This window comes from Etheostoma cragini, chromosome 9 (genome assembly GCF_013103735.1).
Source record: "Etheostoma cragini isolate CJK2018 chromosome 9, CSU_Ecrag_1.0, whole genome shotgun sequence".
In the NCBI taxonomy this organism is placed as follows: domain Eukaryota; kingdom Metazoa; phylum Chordata; class Actinopteri; order Perciformes; family Percidae; genus Etheostoma; species Etheostoma cragini.
This window is the reverse complement of record NC_048415.1, coordinates 24,149,504-24,168,913: the sequence shown is the minus strand read 5'-3', so window position 1 is coordinate 24,168,913 and position 19,410 is coordinate 24,149,504. Positions and strand designations below refer to the sequence as shown.

At 42.8% G+C, this 19,410-nt stretch overlaps 1 protein-coding gene across 4 annotated transcripts; it reads right to left on the bottom strand.

Moving 5' to 3' along the window:
- Positions 1–1,193: 1,193 nt before the first annotated feature.
- Positions 1,194–19,137, bottom strand: cpeb2 (cytoplasmic polyadenylation element binding protein 2). 4 transcript variants are annotated; one of them, XM_034881631.1, is made up of 11 exons: positions 17,759–19,135; positions 16,080–16,349; positions 11,661–11,751; positions 9,036–9,086; positions 7,815–7,838; positions 6,266–6,439; positions 5,582–5,671; positions 5,191–5,309; positions 4,970–5,084; positions 4,204–4,385; positions 1,194–2,336 (listed from the first exon to the last, which is right to left on the bottom strand). In XM_034881631.1, the coding sequence occupies exons 1-11, from the start codon at positions 18,614–18,616 to the stop codon at positions 2,109–2,111; spliced, it is 2,202 nt and encodes a 733-aa protein (XP_034737522.1). In that variant the 5' UTR covers positions 18,617–19,135; the 3' UTR covers positions 1,194–2,108. The 4 variants fall into 4 exon arrangements, with proteins under 4 accessions (XP_034737522.1, XP_034737523.1, XP_034737524.1 ...); XM_034881632.1 differs by lacking the exon at positions 7,815–7,838 and having other exon boundaries at positions 2,088–2,336; positions 17,759–19,137; XM_034881633.1 differs by lacking the exon at positions 9,036–9,086 and having other exon boundaries at positions 2,088–2,336; positions 17,759–19,137.
- Between the last annotated feature and the right edge of the window lie 273 nt (positions 19,138–19,410).

Below are 19,410 nucleotides of genomic sequence, written 5' to 3'. Positions count from 1 at the left end.
GGGGGGGGGGGGCGTTCGGACTCACAGTCCTCACAACATCCAGACTACATTAGAATATATTAGAAAATATTGGACTCCTGCTCTACTCATACAGAACATTGATAACTTAAGACCACTGCGTCACGCTACATCTTAAATAAGTAAAACTAAAAAAAAAAATGTGAATAGAATTTATAAATAGGTGGAGGTTTTAGAGAAACCACATCTGCACTCAAATTACTGAAAGGGGTGTGGATAAGAAATAACATAGAAAAGTAGTGCATATATACTGTATATACTGTATATACTGAATATATATATATACATATATATATTGAAGGGCCAGTGATGGGTAAGTAGTTTTAACACAGATAAAAATAAATTATACGACTCAACTAAAGTCAGAATCTCAGTCTCATTACGGTCCTGCGGTCCTGTAACAGCACATACTTGACACCTGAACAATGATACTGAGGCGTGGTACATAAAAACCCCAAAGGGACACGAGAGCACAGTACCAAACGGACGGCTGAGCCACCGTCCTCACAGAAAGATTGTCCCTGTTTTAGAGTAATACCAAATACACAGACAACCCAAACGAGGAGAGGGGAGTTTCATCGTCCTCGTCATGAAGCCGGCTGAGATGTAGAGATACTTTACTTTCTACTAACTGAGCCAGAGTTTCAAGTTTAGAGACGCGAACGTGTCCTAATGAGGCTTCTCCCGGTTCCGTCTTCCAAGCCAATCAAGGTGTTTGCACTGGGTCTTCCGGACTGACCTTTGGAACCACACTCAAGACGCGGGAGAGGAAGGGGGGAAGGCAACGTCCTTTGGATGTTTTAAGTCTCCTCACATACTTAACTAGAGCCTCAGTCTACACTAACAACAGTCACACAGCACAGGACGACACAAACACAAACCACGGAACGCCACTCTGCTTCTCCACACGGTTTACACAAGCCACCGAGTCACAAAACGATGGCGTCCACTACGTCTACAGCAGAACCAATGTCACTTTTTGTATCGTTAAGTATGTCAACGGATCAAACGACGGAGAAACATCAATGCATGCATGTTTAAAAATGTTTTTTTTCTTCTTTTTTACTTATTTAGCTTTGTCTTTTTTTTCTCTCTCTTAGGCATCTGTAATAGACAGTCATGCTACTCACTATAGAAATGTATGTCTTGTCTCTGATTATGCTATCAGTGGTTTGTTTTTTATCCTGCATGCTTTTTGTGTAGCGACGCCTATTGTTATTACATGCACTTTCCATGGCAATGGGGGCCATCAGTGGTTGAATGCCTACTGCATTTTGTTTTACATTATTCTGGTTTATAAATGGCATTAAATATAATACCTACACATCTATTCTTATATACGTATATATATATATATATATATATATAGCAGCAAAGCTTCTAAAATAGCTTGTTAAGTAAAAATCTTGAATACAGTTAGCAGAAACCAGATTTTGTGTTTTGAGGTATCACTCTATGGGTCAGTATGAGCGCAGAAATAACCCTCTCGTCTTTTTTTGTTTTTTTAAAATAAACTCTCTAACATGAAGACAGAGCCCATGGCAACGTTAAAAAACAAGCTGTTTGTTTTGTGTCAATTTTTCTGCCTCCTATGTTTTTGCTACCTTTGGTTATTGACCTGGGGCAGGTGTCAACATTAGAGCATCAAGGTTTTTCCCAGATACAAGTGTGCGCGACACACACTGTTGGGGTGGCTAGCAGCGGACAAACAGACAGACAAGCTGCCCCCATGCAAAAAACATTCCCGTATCTACTTTAAATCTCACATACAAAAATAATAGTAATAAAAACACCTACAAAAATCAATCTCTTTTTTTTAAATCTCCTCTTAGAAAAGATGAAAGTACCACAAAAGAGTTGTAGAGTTGTCAGAGCCTGAGATGTGAGGGGGGTTTTGGTGAAAAACTGAGGCTTGTGGTGTTTGGCTGCTACAAAAGATATAGAGATATATATAGTATATACTGTGTTACGTACTGGATTATACTGATAGCTTAGAAGAGCAGGAGAGGCGGAGCGATGCTCGGTTTCCTGTTAGCCAGTGTTTCATTTCCCTTTCCTCAGACTGTGTCACCATGGCTGTGGTTGCATCTCTAGTTCCAGCGGAAGTGAATCTGGCGCGGGCGGTCGGCTCCCTCTTTGACCAGCGGCTTGTGGAACTCCCGTCCGGCGCGGGAGTGGATGTTGGCCCAGCAGAATTCGCAGTAGTACTGCAGACAGGTGACGTTAGCACAGAAAAAGGGAGCAAACTTCCCTCCGCAGCGCGCACCCTGGCACTCATCGCACAGCTGATCATCCAGGACATAGGGCTTCACCTCCACCTGCACACACGTTTTAGAGGAGACATGGAAAGTACATAAACACATACAGTATATGCATATGTGCATGAAAGGCCAGCACTCACTACAGGTTTGAGATCTCTTCACTGGCTTCCAAATTAAGTTTAAGATTCTGTTGCTCTGACTAATGGGCTAGAACTAATGGGCTAGGACCAATGGGCTTGGACCAATGGGCTAGGAATAATGGTCTAGGACCAATGGGCTAGGACTACTGGGCTAGGACTACTGGGCTAGGACCAATGGGCTAGAACCAATGGGCTAATACCAATGGGCTAGATCCAATGGGCTTCGTCCAATGGACTAGGACCAATGGGCTAAGACCAATGGGCTAGATCCAATGGGCTAGATCCAATGGGCTAGGACCAATGGGCTAGGCCCAATGGGCTAAGACCAATGGGCTAGATCCAATGGGCTAGATCCAATGGGCTTCGTCCAATGGACTAGGACCAATGGGCTAAGACCAATGGGCTAGATCCAATGGGCTAGATCCAATGGGCTAGGACCAATGGGCTAGGACCAATGGGCTAGGCCCAATGGGCTAGGACCAACGGGCTAGGACTAATGGGCTAGGACTAATGGGCTAGGACCAATGGGCTAGGAATAATGGTCTAGGACCAATGGGCTAGGACTACTGGGCTAAGACCAATGGGCTAGGTCCAATGGGCTATGTCCAATGGGCTAGGACCAATGGGCTAAGACCAATGGGCTAGGTCCAATGGGCTAGGACCAATGGTTTAGGACCAATGGTTTAGGACCAATGGGCTAGGACCAATGGGCTAGGACCAATGGGCTAGGACCAATGGGCTAGGACTAATGGGCTAGGACCAATGGGCTAGGACTAATGGGCTAGGACTAATGGGCTAGGACCAATGTGCTAGGACTAATGGGCTAGGACCAATGGGCTAGGACCAATGGGCTAGGACCAATGGGCTAGGACCAATGGGCTAGGACTAATGGGCTAGGACCAATGTGCTAGGACTAATGGGCTAGGACTAATGGGCTAGGACCAATGGGCTAGGACCAATGGGGTAGGACTAATTGACTAAGACTAATGGACTAGGTCTTTCAAAGGCGTGAACCTTTCAGACCCCTCAGGTCTTTAAACACTGAGCTGCTTGCAGTTCCTTCTATTACAACAAAACATGCAGAAGCAGCTTTTTGTTTTTATGCTCTTTATTACTGAAATAAATTTCCAGCGTACCTGAGACTGTCCAGCAACACACAGACATTTAACCCTTCAAGCTTTTTCTAACATTTTTGCCTTTCTTCAATTTTTTTTAATTCATTTTGTTAAATTGTTTTCAAAATTGAATGAAAGTAGTGAACTAATCATTTACTTTACTTGTGAAGAGCGTTGTATGGAGCATCCACTTTATTTAGTTTTTACAATTTGGTTGAAAGAAACCCAAATTTCTGATATAGAAACATTCTGAAAATGGTTCAAATCTGACCCGAGGACAACAGGAGGGTTCAGTCAGGTCTTAAAACATCCCTGCTCTCCGGGGCCTTTTAAAACCATGTATTCATATTTATTCGTTTTGTCTTTCTTTATCTTTTTACATATACTGTGTGTGATCTTGTAATTCCACTCTTGTTTTTACCAGTAACGTGTCACTCCAAATGTAATCTGTTTGTATTTGTTTTGTGTAAAGCACTTTCGACTGCTCTTGTGTGTGCGCTGTACTATTTAAAAAAATGGCCTGGCCTTGCTGCAGGAGAGACTGGGAAGGAAGCTAATTCAATAAGCCCTAATAAGCTTTCACTCACCATAGCAACAAGCTGCTGCTCTCACACACACACACACACACACACACACACACATCATAATACACTTTCTGAATAATCGTACCCGTTTGTCAATGTCTCCGTGCTGCAGCTGGACGAATCTGGCGCTGATGGCAGCGATGTAACTCTGTTGATTGGAGAAGGCCACTCGCCCCGCCCCCTTGGGGTACTTGAGTTCGGGATCGGTGTCGATTCCCGCGTAGCAGACTCCACCGTAGAGGCGATCCATAATCATGGCCAGCTCAACTAGTCAGAGGGGGACGAGACACTTGTTGAAGACGGGATTTGTAATCTCAGACGCTCGTGTTCCACTCATCAAACACACAGCTGATCATCTATTGCTACATACAGCATGTACACGTCTGTTAAGGCTGCCAGTCTCAACCCAAAATACATCCTGTATTTTGAATGAATGAATAAATTAATTTCGAACAACATACACAAATTAAAAAAAAAAAAAAAAAACACAAGACAAAGTATTTCACGTGTAAGAAAAAGCAAGAATAAGCTAAATAAATAAAAAAGGAGTAGGAAGAACCAAAATGCTTTCAGTTTCTACCCTTTATGAAATGTCTATACCATTATAAAAGTGTTTTCAATCTATTGTCTTTTAATAAACAATGAATACACCCCTATAACCAAAAACAACAATTGATGAATTAATCGATCAAGTTCCTCTTTCATAATTTTGGTAATTAAATAATTTGATCATGTGCTACTGGGCTACTTAGCTTCTAAATAGAGCAGAAGAACAAAACTGAAACAAGTTTAAAGGTAAACAGAAGATTGATATGAAATTACTCAAGGAAAAATGGAGTATGGGTAATTACTTGCTCTCAGGGGGCGAGGGACACCTCCCACAAAGATGGTCTTGCGGGGATCAAGGGGCTGAGATCCGTCCATCACAAAATCACTGTCGCTCAAGTTCCAGGGTCGAATTTGCACCTGGAGTCAAAAAGTCAAATTGAACTTTAAATCCTCTTTATTCAGGAGAACCATGGAAATGCCAGTACTGTGTGGGGTTAGCGGGAGCCGGTGCTGGTGGACTCACAGGCTTGTCCTTGATGGTGGGGCTGGAGACACACAGGTAGAGCTTCCCATCCTCCTCCATGCAGGCTTCTATCAGAGCCTGCACTGAGCTCTCCTCCTGGAACAGCAGGAAGGCGTATCCTAGGAAACACACACATGCACAGCGACAGTGTGCGCATTAAACACACTGAAATGTAGAACGTACGACAACTGATGCCGTATCTATTAGCTTCAATTTGAAGTTTAAATTAAAAATCTGCTTTCAATTTCTCTTTGAGAAAAACTGTTATAGGAGATACCCAAAATACAAGTATAAGTATAACCCTAACAATGAGCATGATATGGAACCTTTAATAAGGTTTAGTAGCCATACATGTATGTTTCTTATGGAAGCCCGCTGCTTTTAAGAATACCTTTAGGTGGAAAGTAGGATTTGCTCTCCGCTTTATGAGGCCAGTCCACCACCAGGTGACCGAAGCGGCGGAAGCTTGAGGTTATTTCATCTGTGAAGTGGAAAAAAAGAACAGCAGATAGGTAAAGAGAAAGAAAGACTTATTAAGTTTATAGAACAGAAGAAGGCCAGCAGTATATTGCAATACTAAAAGGCTGTGTTACCCTCACCAGGGATGGAATGTAACTAAGAACATTTACTAAAGTACTGTACTGTAAATTTGAGGTACTTGTACTTTACTTGAGTCTTTTCTTTTCATGCCAATTTCTACTGCGCTACATTTGACTGAGAAATATTGTACTAGTAGTGTACTGTATTTACGAGTCATATTTATAATTTATTTTGATGAATTATTTACACTCTGTTTTGTTAGAAATCACAACACATAGGCCTAAAAAACACACACACATACACAGAAACACAGACACACACACACACACACACACACACACACACACACACAGAAACACAGACAGACACACACACACACATACACATACATACGTAAAATACGCACACATAATAAGTACATGTTCCTAATGAATCTTACATACTTTTACTTAAGTAACAGAGTGTTTTAGCAAGGTGGTAATAGTACTTTAATTCAAGTAAGGATCTGAATACTTCTTCCACATCTCATGCTTACCTTCATCTATGTCAGGAGGCAAACCTCCCACAAACACCTTGCGGGAGAAGCGTTCGATGCGTTCCCCATTTTGGTGGGGGTAACAGTTGGGGGAGCCATGGACACCTGGGACAGCATGGTTGCCGTGGCCATCGTCGAGGAGATTGTCATCAATAGGGAAGAGGGAGGAGCGGGCTAGTGGAGAAAAAAGTTAAGGGTAAGGCTACAGCAAAACGTGGAGCATTCACACAAACGCACAGAAGCAGAAACATAAATCCCAAACATGTATCTAAAGCGTTCTGCCTCTCCTGCCACATCCAGAGGGGAGGCAGTATCTGGAGTCATTTGGTTTTTTACATTCTGAGACTGAAGCGTGATTTATGCTTCTGCGGAAGCTCCATGCAGAGCTTTCACTGTAGCCTACGTAAGTGGCCTGAAGTTTATACTCATGCATCGGTGTGTGCGTTGATCTCTTTAAGAGAACAGCACGGCCAGCATGTGTGTGCGTGGGGGGAGTGTGTGGTAGAGTACATGAGAGAGTGACGGTGATTAGCTTCAGAGTGAGGACTCTAGAGAGGCATGGTGAGAGAAACAGTGTCTCACTTGTTCTTTCTTTTTAATATATTTTTTTTTATCCCTTTATTAGACAGAGAGAGACAGTGAACAGGCGTGAAGGGAGAGTGATGGGGGACGACACGCAGCAAAGGCTGGACTCGAACCCGGGCCGCTGCAGGACTAAGCCAACATGGAACAAGCGCACCTACTGAGTGAGCCCCCTAGTTCTTTCTGACCACAGTGAGACAGGAGAAGTTAACCCTCTCCTTGTTTAAATGTTGTTGATGGAGAAGGAGAACCAGGAGATGAGTCGGGGGGGGGGGGGAATTTAACGCTACCAAGCGACATCTGTTGCCGCGACGTGCACTTATATTTTTGGAGAGGTGAAGTTAGCCTACAGCGTAGGGTCCGTGCCGCCTAGATTCAACGCAGAAGCATAAATCACGCTTTAGACACGCAATCACGTGTGCATGTGTGAAGCAGGTGAGGAGAGGCAGGCTGTGTGGAGCAAAGCTGTTTATAGCACTGCTGAGCAGCATGGAGCCCCAGAGGGTTTAATATTAAATATATCAATAAGAGATCACAAAATGAAATGTCAAATGACTGAATTGTACAAAAATATACAAATGAAAAATTAATGTGATTACATTTTAAAAGAATTTTCATTTTTTGTTCATATTAGATGTATTTTTTTTTTCAAATTTTATATTCAAAATGCTTTGTTCCAAAAGTATTTTCTTATTTTATTGTGGAATTTGTATTAGTGCCACTTGCACGTCTAGTACGTAAAACAGTACGATCAAGTCAACTAAAAGTAATGGCTTTGATAGCCAACAGTAAGTGATTGGGCAAAGAAATGCAAAATAAGAAAACTTCCTGTATTTCAAAACAGAAAGATTATTTGAAGTCTGCCTCCACAATTAAAGAATCAGTTTGGTATCCATTCAAGCAACAAAGCATGCCACAAGAGAATAAGCCACAAGGAAAAAGACGTGTTACAGAAAGCTGATTTTACCTCGGCGTCTCCCATAGCTCCGGGCTGCATGTAGAAAAGTACAGAGTACAAGTTTTAGCTGCGCACACACACTCAAAAGCTACATGTAACCTCTGTGGACTCTAATCTGCAGAGTTATCTCACAATGTCTTCATCCAACCCCTTGTGAACCAAAAGTGCACCAAACTGACTTGTTCATACTTTTTAAAAGCTTAGCTTACATCCTCCTGGGACCCAGAAAAAGATGTATGCTTTTCCCAGGTAAAAAAAACAGTATCTCACTGCTCTGATAAACTACTCCTTACACGCTCTATTTGTCCTTAAAATGTGCCAGATCTGATCTGGATGCCATTCGGAAAACCAGAAAATTAAACTTGTCCAGGTCCAACTCCACATATGTTCAATCTCTGAAAAGCCCTGTTGTCAGGCACAACGAAGCTCATCTTGGCAACATGTTTGGCCTCAAAGATGGGAGACAACATCTGCCTCTGACACAGGGCGAAAACAAATAGCTGATTGCTGGGTCTCAGGAGGAAACAGCAAATACCGGAGACAAAGCAAAGCGTGCCTACTATTATTTGCAAACGCTGTCTGACCCAGATTTGTGTCCCGTTGACACTGTTATAAAACAAGATTTAATTTCTGAGCCCAACATGGCGCGTGTGTGTCCACATGTGAGGCAGAGAGTCTGCAGGGCCATAATTACTCTGCTTTAAAATTTACATTTTGATGTAAGGGATGTAACAAAGTCCTGTGTGTGATGCATTCAAAGTCCTCAGGTGACTTTAGTTTAACAATGGGAACACTCCTCGTCATGTGAGCGCCATAGCAAAGTATTAGATGTTGAGTTTGCATGAATCCTTGACAATTGGAAGGAGGCCAGATTATTGGGGCCAGATTGGCACTACATAGACATTTTAATGACGAATAGCCCTTTATGCAAATATAATTTAAGGATTTGTTATAAAAAAGAAAACAGATGATGAAATGTTAATAGGTAGTAGATCTACCACACGTCACTGTGTGATCGTATTCCACCACTGTGAGTCTGGTGAGGAAGTCTAATGAGGCTTAAGAGTAGCGGTGGAAGCGTCATGAGACACTTGTAACTGTGCATTAAACATGTGACTTAAAGTCCACTTAAGCTGACGCATTAATTCACATTTTCAATCGGATTTAAATGTGCTCTACATTTGGATGGAAGCGTGGTTACAGAGGGAGATGCTGCTAAGAGATAATTACCATTGAGCATGAGTAGGCCGTCAGCCCCAGGGTTAGGGCATCCCACACGGCCTAACATGAGAAATAGAAACAAACACACACACACACACACACACACATAATAGGGATAAGACAGGGCAGATGGAGAGGACAGGGCGAGGCCAATGTGAATACATGGAAGCAAGAACACACACACACACACACACACACACACACACACACACACACACACACACACACACACACACACACACACACACACACACACACATATACACACACACACACACACACACAGTGCCTGCCTGTAAATGTGTTACAACAGGCTTCTCACATGTCTACAGCGAGTACTACTGTTGTCAGCAGAAGGAACAAAGCTCTCCTTATCACCAAAGACAACTTGAGTTGTTATAATGAAAACACAGATGCAGAATGTTACACTTCCTTCCAAATACAAACCATATTTATCTTTCTTACTATTCTATATAAGTATATAGTCGTCTCAGGAACTGTGCACATGTGTGTCCCCCCTTTTTTCTTTTGCACTACTTATATTTTAAATTTGATTATTCATTCCATGTTATATTTTGTCTAGTTGACAAAGGCAATGCTTCAATCTCGTTGCACAGGTACTGCACATGTGTGTATTGACAATAAAAGCATTCTATTCTATTCATTGTTTTTTTAACAACATTAAAACAGTAAGATAGGAGTCTTTGAGATATGACATACATGTAAAGTTAATTAAGTGTTATCAGAGAAATATCACACCGACTTGTAATGCAATATTCTATGTAAACATGTGTATTTTTATAATTTTTAATGTCTAATATGTCTTAATATCTGTATGTCTTGCCAGACAAGCCAGTTATTTTGTGTACATACGAATGTCAAAGTGCACGTATGTAGATTTTATTAATGTAATTAATTTGGTGGAAAAAATGGGGTAGACTGTGTTGATTTAGCGATCCATTCTGGTGTGGTATTGCCACAAAAATGCTGTATTGCCTGTGTATGAGAAGTTTTTAATCTGCCATTGGTGTTATTTGCTCTTTCCTGTTTGCTTTGTTTTGTCCAATCTGCCAACACAATTTCTATTTCGATCCTACCACAGAGAAGCACCAAAGTCACAACTGTTCAGATTCTACACAGTAGTTTTAAATGTTTAATAGCAACGAGTGCTAATTTAAAAAAACACAATATAAAATATTAACCTGCAGCACTAAATGTTTATTCTATTTTTTTTTTTTTTTTAAGGTGACTTTTTGGGCGCTTTTCCCTTTATTTGATGATGACAGTGAATGGACATAAAAGGGGGAGAGAGATGGAGGATAGCACGCAGGTCGCATTCAAACCCAGACCGCTGGAAAGGACTCAGCCTTCATGAGGCGCACACTCTTACTGGGTGAGCTAGAAGTTGCCCCAGCACTGAATGCTTTGGTTTAATGCGGTCCAGTATTTTGGAGCTGCTGTAGTACTTTGGTACACTGTTGTGTCAGCCATGGCAATGCTATAAATGGCAGAGCCCTCCCTCCTGCCATCTCCTCTCTTGGCTGTCATACACAGTGTGTGAAAGTGTGATCACATCTAAAATTAGTCTAGATTCCCCTCTCTCTGCTGTGCACACTGGGCCATGTCCTTTCCATCTGCTCTGGCAGGAAAAAACATGAAACTTGCCCAAGAAAGGAGGGCACAGGTTGAGTATTTTTGTTGCAGGGATTATTGGAGACTACAAATACAAAAAAAAGGCACAAGAATTGTGGTGCTTCCACGCACACACCAGAACAAAAACACGACTGTATGCATGGCTTGGGTTTACCGATGTTGTTATTTCGGGGCCATATTATAAAGGGCAAGTGTAGCTGGCCTGTGACGCTGTACATGAGCTAGAAGCAGCCGTGTCTGGGAGAGCGGAGTGAGAGCGCTGCAGTTATTTGACACTGCTCCTCTGGTGTCCAGCAGCTGAGCCCCGGAGGCCAGGCAGTGTCACACTGCAGGACATTCTCTGCTTGTTCCAACCAAACCATATATGTATAAATTGCTGGTTAATTAAATAACCAGCAATTTAAAGGAAACTCAAGATTCTTCCTACATATTTTAGTTTAAGTTTATAGTCTTATGCTAAACAGCAATTTTGCACATATTTGTTTCTGTATTTATCATTTATTTCATATTAATGTTTAATTTGTTTGTTTGTTTGTGGATGCACCAACCACCAAGGTAAATCCCTTGTAAGTGTAACTTACTTTGGCAATAAACCCTTTTTCTCAATCAGACTTGGATGTGTGATATTTCACATGTTTGAACACTTCTCTAACAAATAAGAGATATCAAAGAAAAGTACGGTCCCTTCTCTCATCCACTCCTTATTCAGCTGTGTGTGCTGCTCAGGTTAAGCAGCAACAGGATCAGCGCTGGAAGATCATGTAATAGTTCAGCTGGTGGCAGAAGTATTAAGCTCTCAGCGGGGAGAAAATAAGCTGGAGTGTGGGAAAACAACACAGCTCTGGAAGCAATGGACTTGCCACTTCCCTTGCCCAGTGTGACTCTGCGCGACGCCAGTGCTCCTTGCCGAACACGATCACCTCCCTTTGACCCCCTCCCCCCCGCCCGAAAACTTAGATAGAAAGGGAAAGGTAATCTTACCTTTCATCGGGTCCTGCTCGGCTCGCATGATGTCGATCAGGGAGCTCTCCAGGGAGTGCATGTTCAGACTGTCAAACATTCTGGTGCGCTCCTGAAATACAGTGTGAGGTTTTTATATCAATGAGAATCAGAGGTATCACAACAAACACTGGTCGTGATGCGTGTCCTCGTGTTTCTAACACACTTTGGGGATTTGTTTTAAGATTAATAAATCCTCTGATGTGCGGGTCTTTGATTTAAGAGAGTTAGTAGCTCACACTTGGATTAACATTCTTGCCATATTTCCTCCCTTTAGGGGGTCTGAAGGTATATTTCTAAGCGGCCTATGAGACGGATTCCCCAGGATTTCTGGACTTGTTCCCAGAGACAGACAGAAAGAGAATGCAAAGCGAAATCAGGAGTGGCATTTAGCTACAGAGCTGAGATGGAGCTCGTCAGTGGGCCAATGAGATGGTTCTCCCTAATGACAAATAATGATAAACTCATCTAGTAAAATTCTAGTGACAAGCCTATCCATCCTCAGCCGTGGTCTAAATGGTGACCCTGGGATAACTTAGCCCCAGGGTTAACCTAGGCTCAGGGCTGTATGATTCACAGTCCACTTCTACTAAATCTGGGTTTAATGTCAGTTTCAACATATGACTGATGCTTACTTTAGTCCTGGTTCACACTGGTAACTGTACAGTGCAGCATAGTTAGCACTGTGGCCTCATAGCAAGAAAGTTCTGGGATTGAATCCAGGTCGTTCCGGGCCTTTTTATGTAGTTACATACTTTTTGTTCTCACCGTGTTAACGTGGGTTTCCACCGGGTGCTCCGGTTCCCCCCTACACCGATATGATTGGTGCAGCTTGCCTCTGGCCCCGCCTATATCAGATACACCGATGTGATTGGTGCAGCTCATTTATGGCCCCGCCTATATCAGATACACCGATGTGATTGGTGCAACTCACCTATGGCCCCGCCTATATCAGATAAACCAATGTGATTGGTGCAGCTCGCCTCTGGCCCGCCTTTATCAGATCCAGGCTAAGGTTTCAAGAGGAGCATAAATAAGCACTCCTCTGATTTAGCATTGCACTCCTCCAACATTGTCGGACTGTTAAAAGAGAAGATCAAATCATTGCAGCAGATTTAGATATTCCACTTTTTTATTGTCACCTACATTTCCCACAATGCAACTCGACTCAATTAACTTTACTGATTTGGGTGTGTTATGCACAATTAATTGTAATTTTATCGAAATTGCAATATGGACTGGTGCAATATCCAAATCGCAATATTTGTTAATGGCAAAAGATGTATTATGGTGCTGCCTACAAATCCTATCCAAAAATCTTTGTTTGGTAGAGATCCTTGTAAAAGCCACAGTATAATCATTTTAATTTCTTTCAATGTTAATAGATTTCAATGAAAAGGAGAACAATGATGCAAAAACGATCATTCCTCCAATATCGTGAATCAGATCGCAATCGCAAAATCTATCTATTTTTCTCATATCGGGCAGCCCTAGAAGCTAATAAAGCCTCGAGCTGAGATGAAGAGCGGGACCCAGAGGTCTGGTAAGCTCACTTCTTTCCAACTCCGTCCCCTCAGATCTTTTTCATCTTCAGACTTGTAGTCTTCAGACCCAACCAACGCTCACTCAAGTGACATCACTTGAGGCAATTTATTTAGACTGGGGCCACAAGATGCTTAATCCAACATTTCCCACATATTCAGTAGTACTCCCCAACACCTATAAAAAGACTTTGATGTGTGAATTCGGTGGAGTTCTCCTCTGAAGACACAGTCAGTCCACAAAAAGACTCTGCTTATCTGCTATGATTGATTGGGAGGAAATTGTAACACATAGAAAAGTTAAATATGCAGCTTTAGGAACCATGGCGTGGGGGGGATATACTCTTAACTTTGAGACTATAGCGTTTCAGGGTGATGGTATGCGTTAGCGATAGAAAATGGCTGTAACATTTTAAAGGAATGTCAAGCCAAGTCATGCCGAGATTTACACCAGACATAATATTCACACTAAAAGTAGACTCTCCTATCTCCCACAGTCTACCTCCGGGTGATGTCTAAAACATGACACAGCAGAGATGTATCACTGACCGCCAAACATTAAACAGAAAGGAAGGAAGGAAAAGACTTGGAATCTGAAATATTCTAGGGCCGACACTGTTTATGGAAATTAACAATCCATGGAGTCAGGCCTGTTTCCTGGAATAGGAAGCGTTGTACTTTTTGGCACTGATATCACTAATAATTCAAGCTCACAGCAACAGTAATAGCATTTGGTGACACCCTTATTTAGGTGATGTCATTATTCTAGTCAGAATAACTCATTGAAGTGTGGAGAATTTCTTAGTAATAAAGTATGTATTACATATTAGCGGACACATTAGATTCACTTATTAACCGAGTCTGCAGTTTCATGGCTCTTTCATAGTTCTTATTTTACTGAGTATTAAATATGTCCCTTTAAGTGAACCACTGCATTATAAAATGTGAACACACCGTTTAGGACTTTAACAGACAGTAACCGTGAGAGCCTCTTACATCGTTTTTACATCAGAATTAAAAGGTACTTTTAGTCTAACTAACAACACTGTAAAGAAATAGATAGATAGATAGATAGATAGATAGATAGATAGATAGATAGATAGATAGATAGATAGATAGATAGATAGATAGATAGATAGATAGATACTTTATTCATCCCGAATGGAAATTTATATTTATATCACAAACAGCATCAGAAATTCTAAACTGCAAATACACTGAACAGTGACAGTGACACAGTGAAGCTTTGGTGCTTTTAGGAAATAATGTTCCTTTATAATTGAAATACAGCAATCTAGTTAGATGAGTATAAAACCCGTAAAGTACTGTTCCTTGCCCAAATAATCATTATTGCTTCTATCAATCCATTCAGGGTCTATACTACTCTGTTTGCATCCCATGAACCTGCAATTTCCAAGAATTTATTGATATGTTTTCAGCTACCTTCTGGTTAAGTTCATTCAATACTAAATGCACAATTGACCATAGGTGGCCTTGTAGACCCTAGTGCACCCTAACCAGTGATGTACCATGTACTGTAGTGGGTATACTGTACTGTATATGTATGGGCCTAAATACTGCATATGGGGATATATACAGCATCAAGTACTATTTCCTGGATTCTAACACTTTTTTGTGCACCAATTTACTGGGCAATATATCGATGTTGTATCAATATCGTGTAAAGATATCGTCTTAGATTTTGGTAAATATCGTAATATCGTAATATGGTTATAAAGGCTGCATTACAGCGGTTACCAGACTGATCTAGCTGTTTTATTATATACCTTTACCCACTAAGTCATTAAATCATTTCTGGACAATATTGCTCAAAAATCTCATTGTGTAAATAACATTTTGTTAAAGCAAGAGTAGTCAACACTACAACATTGTCGCGTTATCAACATTAAGGTATTTGATAATGAATATTGTGATATTTGATTTTCTCTATATTGCCCAGCCCAAAGGGAAACACCTTTATTTAGCCAATGTGAAGAAGAAAAACCCATGACACTTCAAATTATTTCAATATTAAAATGGAAAGTATTTTGTTATGTGCCACTGCACATTTTAACTGGGTATATTGAAACCATGGAGCTTTCTTAGTGTGTATACTGAATATACCTGCGTATCACGTAGACTACACCACTGGCATTAACAGAGCTAAATAATTTGAATGACACTATACTGAATACAATCAAGTAACAAGATAACCTTCTGATCCTTTTCATTTTGCATAAGAAGAGCTTTTAGCAATCTTGGTGCCTAATGTAGATCTCACCTACAAGATGTTAGTTTCCGGAAGTGAATTCAGTCCAGCTACCACTTTGTTACATCTTCAGTAAAACCTGCAGAGCAAATCAGTTCCAACTCCTCCCATCTGATTGAAATGCTAACCCTGCTGGCCCTTTAATGGTCATTTACAGCTACACAATGCTATGTGTGTCTCGACAATCCCTTTCTTTCAGTTTCTCTACTGATACAAAAAACTACCAATCCCTTTTAGTGTCTATATCATCAAGGGATACAAATTGAAAAACTCTCTTCAACACACACACACACACACACACACACACACACACACACACACACACACACACACACACACACACACACACACACACACACACACACACACACACACACACACAAACACACACACACACACACACACACACACACACACACACACACAGGATTGGGTATGCCTCTGTTTCTAGTTCTTTCTCACCTTTAAAGCAACTGCTTCTCACACTGCAACATCAAAACAAAACCCATCCTCTCAAAAACTAACACACACCAAACCGATTATCCCCATGAAACCACTGACACCAATGCAGAAGCAACCCAAAACACATACCTGCAGGGGCAACAAAGTGTTGCTGTTGCCGTCTGTGCGAAACATGTTCTCCTCTAACCAGGACTTAGGCCCCATTGAGCCACCCGAGCGTGGGAACTTGGGAGGAGCGATGATGTTGCTCGAGAAGGGCTTCTTCAGGGGTGAGACGTGACTGACTGAGCCAGGTACGCCCATGCCACTCCCTCTACGGTGGTCCCGGCCCCAGGACATCCCCCCGGAGCCCCAGCCGTTCCCCTGGTGACTGCCCCAGGGAGACTGTTTCACCATGGGCTGCAACACAGAATGGACGGGGCACAGAGGGTGTGGAAAGATGGAAGGTTAAAAAGGGCATGTGCATCTTTTTATATAATTTTTCCTTATCGTCATATTCTATTCTTTCTTTTCTTGCTGCCAGCAACAGCCTGGCTTGATCGGCTCCTGTAACGGGTGGACAGATAAGAAGATTTAGGGCTTTAAGACTAGTACTAAGTATCCCGTGAGCTGCAACACTGCCAGCATAATGCTCTCTCTCTCTCTCTCTCTCGCTCTCTCTTTCTTTCTCTCTATACCTGGACCTTGTTTCCACTCTTAAGCACATCATACATTGTATCACAACATGCTTAATCTTGCGTGCTTTCACATGAAAATCCTACACAGAGTACAATCAATTTTTGTTTCTCACACACTCGAGTCATAATGTGATCTAAATTCTTTTTTTCTTTGTATGAACTGCTAACAGTTAAGGGATGTCAGATGGTGGTTTTTATCTAAAGAAAGATTATCTAAAAAAAATCTGGATAATGTGCTGTTGTGTAAAGAAAATTAAAAACTTCTGGGTTTGTTTTGAAAAAACGTGAATCATGCTGCATTATATGAAATGTTTCTCCTTTTAATGTGTTGATCCTTTGGAAGTGCGTGTGACGGTGTCTTTGCTGTTCTACGAAAATAAATTTGCAACACACTGATAATCAAAGCAAGGGGTTAAAAGCTGGAGAGACAGCAACACCATAGATACAATTTAAAGCATCCCCATTCACACACACACACACACACACACACACACACACACACACACACACACACCATGCACATGAGAAACCTGAGGCCGAAGGCTACTAACACATGGCCCCAAGGAAACTGCATAATCTGAACCTTCATGTGAAAAGCCTCTTTTGCTGGTCTTTCCTCTGGGTCCTCTATGAAACTAGATGCCTTTATTGCACCCAAATAAGCATCCATTTAGTACGCCAAACCCTGCAAGCCTTTGTATTCCCACTGACTGAACCACAAGACAGGGATGGTCCGGTGCCATGTGACTGCATCCCACTGCCAGCTTCCAGAGAACAACAGCTAGATTCAGTGATGCTCCCTTGTACCTCTGTTCACCCCTCCCTTCCTTTCCCTCGAGAGTCCTGACTCCCAGCTCTTGTGGAGGATATGACAAATGAATTATGAATTAAACAAAGACTATTTCTTGCATAATGATGCATAATGTACACACACAGAACTCCTAAGGGTACGCTTAATCTCTGCAGTGTCACAAGATGCTAACCTAACCTGAAGACTCTAGAGGTGGACCTCACTTAAAAATGATAGGAACCTTGATCCCCCCCAACATCTTGATGAAAGTAGTGGGAATACTACAGGAGAGGGGGCTCCTATCCTGTGTCACCTTCATGTGATTTACGCCCTTTGCTCACCTGGTGTTGGTTGTAGTTGTTCCTCTGCTGCAGGAAGGCGCCCTGCTGGGGATGCATCTGGGGACTGGCCGGGGACCTGCGACTCTGCGCCTGCTGAGGGACGTTTATCTGGGGCGAGAAAGGCCCGCTGAAGCCCTGCACGTTAATCCCGGCGCACGGATTTGCTGACACTGGCGAAAAACTCTGGAAAAAGGCCGGGTTCATGGAGGAGGGGATACCTGGGTAGAAGCTGTTGTCGGAGTCCGTGTTGGGCATGTGGTTCATGGCGTTCGCGTGGATGGGGTTGATGGAGTTGGGTGTGGGAGGGGGAGAGGAGCTGGTCTGGACGGACCACGGGGTACCAAACCCAGGTATGGAAGGTGAAGACGAGCCTACGCCGGCGTTTTGCATGCCATTGCCGTTATTTATGTGGTGGGCGATGGGGGAGTCCATTTGGATCTTGTTAGGATTTACAGAAGTGGGCGATGACGACGCAGCATCGGCTTTAGCCTCTTCCACTGGAGAGCCGCGGGGGTCAGAGGCGCAGAGCTCGGGCATAAAGGGCTGCCTCTGCGGCAGGTGACAAAAATGTCTCTGGGGCGGGGGCGACTCTGTGGGGCTAAACTCAGTGTGCTGACTTAACTGCTGATGGATTTTTCGGCTGGGCTGAAGGTCATTGATGAAAAAATGATCTCGATCGAAATCGGGGAAAGCTGTCGTCTGGTTCCGGTGGTTAGAATCCGGAGTGAAAAACCCGAGCTGGCTGTCGGTTTGGTTCGGTTGCTTCCCGGATTTGTTGACCGTGGTGCCGGTGCTGCCCTTTTCCTCGGTTGACGGGGGTAATTGCGTGGATGTCACCCCCACAGGCTCATCCTGCATGTTTCGCCGATGCGCAGCAGCTGACAGGAACCGGGGACGCGGCGACGTCGCTGAAGGGCGAACCGGGGGAGAACCGGGGCGAACAGGGGCGCAACTGGCCGCAGGAAACCGGCAGGACGAGGCGTAGAATCCGTAAGCCGGCTAAAAGATACCGAAATTCGGCTGAACGAGTCAAATATATGCGTTTGAAAGATATATATCAACCTGCGTTTCTAAATGAAGTCTGTTTCAGCGAAACGTCTGTGAATAGGCTGTAGGCTAAAGGCAGAGATAGAGAGGAGGGGGTCGGCCTAGGCAAATAGTCGGCTCGTTCTAGTCCTAGCCTACTCTCAGTTTTACACGGTGATATTATCGTGTACCCTATCTAACTAGACCGGGATATTTTGGCCTTTTCGTGTAGGCTAGCCTAGCCTGTGCGGTTCCATTCGTGTCCGACCTAGCTACCCCCTCCTCTGGTTACCGGTTGTGCTGCTGCGGCAGAGGATTAAAGGTCCCCGACTGAATCTACGTCACGACCGCATCACGCCCCGGTGCACCCGCCTCTTGCCTCGAGCCGCAAAGAGGACCGCATTGTTTACGTCATTTATTTCATTATTCATAAAGTGCAGTAGGCCTACACCCTGACCAAGCCCTGGAAAGAAGCCTAGCTTACAGTAGGGCAGAGTTACACTGTGGGCCTAATTAAAGCGGAGCAATATTCCTGTGGAGACTGAGGCTAAGTGTAGTGAGCCTGTTTCTTAGTAATGCTTTTGTAATGAATGTGCACTTAGAGACATTTCCATAAAATCATCTCT

Coding starts and splice junctions, on each gene's coding strand:
- cpeb2 (XM_034881631.1), bottom strand. CDS start 18,616: ATGCAGGATGAGCCTGTGGGGGTGACATCCACGCAATTACCCCCGTCA. Junction 16,350..17,758: donor ACAACTACAACCAACACCAG/GTGAGCAAAGGG, acceptor TCTGTGTTGCAG/CCCATGGTGAAACAGTCTCC. Junction 2,337..4,203: donor ACGGAGACATTGACAAACGG/GTACGATTATTC, acceptor ACGTGTGTGCAG/GTGGAGGTGAAGCCCTATGT.